The 4,274-nt window shown below is 46.5% G+C and overlaps 1 protein-coding gene across 1 annotated transcript; it reads right to left on the reverse strand.

Moving 5' to 3' along the window:
• On the reverse strand, positions 1–2,975 carry LOC124680682 (phosphatidylinositol 4-phosphate 5-kinase 4-like). Its single transcript, XM_047215744.1, has 8 exons — positions 2,815–2,975; positions 1,926–2,090; positions 1,655–1,820; positions 1,439–1,555; positions 1,137–1,330; positions 953–1,056; positions 794–875; positions 1–292 (listed from the first exon to the last, which is right to left on the reverse strand). The coding sequence occupies exons 1-8, from the start codon at positions 2,838–2,840 to the stop codon at positions 1–3; spliced, it is 1,146 nt and encodes a 381-aa protein (XP_047071700.1). The 5' UTR covers positions 2,841–2,975.
• Positions 2,976–4,274: the final 1,299 nt, after the last annotated feature.

Raw genomic sequence — 4,274 nt, forward strand, 5'->3', positions numbered from 1 at the left:
TCAGATGTTGTCTTCTTGGAACGCTTTGTACACAAAATCTTTAAAGCGCCTGGAATACTGTTTTGGATCTACTGCCGAGATTGATGTCGGGTCGTACTGGAAAGACTTGTATGCATGCTCAAGCTTTTTGCTGATATCATAATCTTGAAGTATGTCTATAATCCCGAAGTACAATATGACGTCGTAGAACTCCCCGGTAGGCTCACCAATAAGCTGCGGTTCACAGTCAGTCCTCCGTACTGTTAGTTCGGCTTTTGTTGGCATATTCGACCCGAGCCTTATCGTGCACATCCTGTCCATCAAAATAATATTCTTTATTGTTATGTACTTATGTTAGAACATACAAGGCATGGATAGGAATACAGACATACATATAAATCAGTTTTATAGTATTAAAGGGGGTTATATTGGTATAAACCAATTTCTGGCTATTATTTCTTTGCATTTAGAAAGGAAAGCTATTTGTCCTTGATAAACATCATATATCTCCATCACTATTTACTATATGAGTGGCTATATATTAGTACCTGCTCCTATGCTATTGAGCACGTATACAGTGAAATCCAACTCAGTCAGCACATATGAAAGGAATGGACAAATGATAGGGTGCAAACAAGTATGGCTACATGTAACGTTTAATCCTCATGGGGTCTGCATGGACATACCAGACAAACACACTGGGGAGTATCAATAATTTTTAGTGAGGCACAAGTGTAATAATAAATTAGAATAATGCATAAATGGACCAAAGGATGTGGCCTACAAGTATTGCGAATAAGAGCTCTTATTTCACCTGTTTGGATCAATATCTCCTCTAGACAGGTGAGGCGATAGGTGGGGTGATGATCCTCTGCTGCTATCACTATCAAAGGAACCTTCAAACAATGACGTTTGTAAGGTATACATCAACAATGCTAAAGTTGTTAAAATATTTTATATATTTTAAACTAACCTTCAGTCATTATAACTCTTTTGTCTCTAAAATGTACACCAACCAAAAGACTGTAATCCATAATGTTTTCCTGCTCGAGAAAATCGCAGTCCTTGTCGACTTGTCTGCTTCAACAAATTGAACTTCTAAATTAACTTGGAAGATAAAATTGTGATGATTTCTGACAGAGACTAGCCTCACCCACCTTTGGAACTCTTGGTACCAGTGTTTTTGCAATCTAAATATAAAATTAAGATCAAGGTCTTTTAAAATAGTATACTCGTCGATTTCTGTCTGTGGCTTGTCAGTCGTACGTCCAAGGGATGAGCCTTTCAGATCAAATCTCCTATGGATAAAGTGATCAGAACAGAACAGATTTCCCATTATGACAAAACGAACCTGGGTAGTACATCAAAGAGATGATCAGGCATAAATTACAAGATTAGCAACAATATATATAAATAAATTAACTGTAGCATGAAAACCAAATATCTTTTAAGCCCTGACCTTCTTTTGGTTAGCTCCAGCTAACTTGACACAATGAAGACCAAAAAATTTGGTGACCAGAGTGTTCTCGAATGACCGGACATGATTGTAGTAAGCTCGAAGCATCTTCAGAAATATCTACATGATAAAAGAGTGCTCCATACGTTCTGTATAAAACCATTGGTTGTATTTGAAGTTCAGAAAGCATTTAGAGAGATATAATCAGTAGGCACAAACCTTTACTTCAGCTTTCTTCATAGTCTTTATCATGTACTGATCATTGCTTGTGAGATAAAAGAAGCTTCCACTCTTGCCAGGGGATGAGAGCTCCCGGAGAGCTTGGTCGCCACAAAGAGATAACATATAATCTGCTGCATCAACCTTGAATAACTTGCGCAATGTCCTGTTGGTTCAGTTTACAAAAAATTACATGAGAACTTGCCAATGAGAATAGATAAACTATGATGAAGGCATAACACAGAAGTTAGACATTGCAATGATGACCAACCGGAATACTTGCGGGCAGTAATCTTTCCATTTGAAATCGCAAGAACTGTGAGGAGGGGTGTACTTTGAGCCTTCTGGAGGGAACCTTGTCCATACTTTCTCCTTTGGGTCAAAAGCTGATGACCTGAGATCAAGCGTAATAGGGCCTTGTTTTCCTACAGCGTGTCTGTTCCCCAGACAGGATGATAAGCACATGAACAAATTTATATTTTCAAATGTTAGAAAGACATGATGTTCAGCTACATTATCGCGAGTTATCCACAACAGATGGCTGAATCACTTGTACTATTATGATCCACTACCGTTAGTTGAGAATGAAATGCAGTATAACATGATTTTCCATGGGTGAACTGTCCTGCTGAAAATCATATGGATGAGATTAAATTAGTCCGGAAGCTTCGACACGACGACCACCTCAAACTTTGATCCAGGCACATCCAAAGCTTTGTTTTTTGGTCGAATGCCTAAATGGTGCAATCCCTTGTGCAATTTGAATGTAATGGCAGATCATAAAAAATCCTCTGTCTAGCGGCCATCAAATTAGACAGCACTGGTTCATATTCACCAGTTACAAGAACATGCATTAGGCTCACCCAGCTGCATTTTTGCACATTGTTCCTTTTTTTTAATTGCTATGGAAGGGGAAGAATCCTGCCTCCTTTTCAAAACAACCAAAGATGAATATGCATTAGGTGGATATAAACGGAAGTCTCATGCTTTCTATGCATGCAAACAGTTTCTAGAGGAGGAGGGGGAAATAGAGAGCCATATGCCAATGAACGTTGAAATTCTTGAGAACTTTCAGACAACCGTGGGACCAGGATGATCCGATCGGCGTTCATAAACGTCAGATGCCCAAAGCCAAACGCAAATTTCTAAGTATTGCATACCTGATGCCGAGCTGGAGGTTGAGCATAAGCTCATAGTTCTTGTGGCCCTTGGCGATGGTCTCGCCCTGCCGCCGCGGCGCGCGCGACCTGCCGCCGGCGTGCGGCCCCGTCGCCGGCGACGGCGGCGGCAGGCCCCTGCCCTCGCCGGCGTCCTCCACCCTCACCGTCGTGGCGCGCCTCCCCGTCCTCGTCTTTCCGTTTCCCCGCCGCCGACCTAGCACCGTGACCTCCGGCTCCGCCTCGTCCCCTCCGCGTCCTCCTCCACAATGCCGCACGTGGTGCCCCCATCCAGAGGAGCCCCCTACCCCCTGCAATCACGGATCCTTTCAAAGTTTCCTTCTCTCTCTCTCCTCCCACCCGGAAGTTTTGCTCGGTCTGGACGCCGAGCTCGCGCGCCCGTACGTTCGCTGCCCTGCCATTCCACTTCGAGCCCAGTACGTTGTGCTCTCCCGGGTTCGTCTCGCCACGTGCTATCAGCACCGACGCACGTCACCTTTTCACAATTCTTTCACTCAAGTTGTGAAGGTAAACTAAACACTCCATATCCAACCAACGTCGTCGACTCCTTGCATCACACGGCCGGCAGCTGCCTCTGCACTGCACGTCGAGCAACCGCGCCGCTCACCACCCCGTCATTCCCTCCGCTGCACCTCGACCATTTGGATCTCGATCAACATCGACATGTGATGCTGCTCCACGGCGCGCTGTAGAGGCCTCGGGACCTCAGTAGTAGCCCGTGTCGACACCTAGAAGAAGCACCCTCCTCCATGGATTTCTCTAGGAGAGCACTAACATAGATCATCTACTTTGTGAGGAAAGGTACTCACCATGCAGGTTGTTTGATGTTCCCAAGCAATATTGTTGTTTTATGGGATTTCTATTTTTTGCCCCTCGTTCATTAGTTATACTCATTCCTTCGAGCCCTGGTTCGCGTTTTGATCTTCTCGGTGAGATCTCGGGAGGCGAAGAGGAGCTTTCTGTGGCGGAGGAGGTGGCATGGCGCGGTCTGGCTGATGAACCACGTGTTCCACCGCCGGATACCGCAGCTGTCCTCATCGGCGACGAGTTGCTCGGAGATTTCTGGTCTCGTATTGGCTATCCTACGGCGGAATCCCGTGTTTGGGAGAAGACCGAGTCAAGGCCGACCGCAGCGAGGGCAAGATCTTCCTCGCCGCCAAGATCATCTGTTCGGGAGGAGGTTCGTCGACCGGCGTCTTCTTCTCCGTCGTGTCTGCGGCTGTCCAAGGCCCCGGTGCGGCTGAAGGCGTGGAAGGGTCCTTTGCCGCCGAGACGGGTCACGCCGCCGGCGGTTCTAGGAGACTTCTTCGTCGAGTCGCTGCCGGGCGAGAGAGGAGCTTTTTCGTTGGTCGACGAGTGGGTCGAGGATGGGCGGGCGGAGAAGAGGACGCCGGCGGAGGTGGCGACCTCGCTGGCGCAGTCCGCGGACGAAGCGGTGATCG

This window comes from Lolium rigidum, unplaced genomic scaffold (assembly GCF_022539505.1).
Source record: "Lolium rigidum isolate FL_2022 unplaced genomic scaffold, APGP_CSIRO_Lrig_0.1 contig_24292_1, whole genome shotgun sequence".
Classification (NCBI taxonomy): domain Eukaryota; kingdom Viridiplantae; phylum Streptophyta; class Magnoliopsida; order Poales; family Poaceae; genus Lolium; species Lolium rigidum.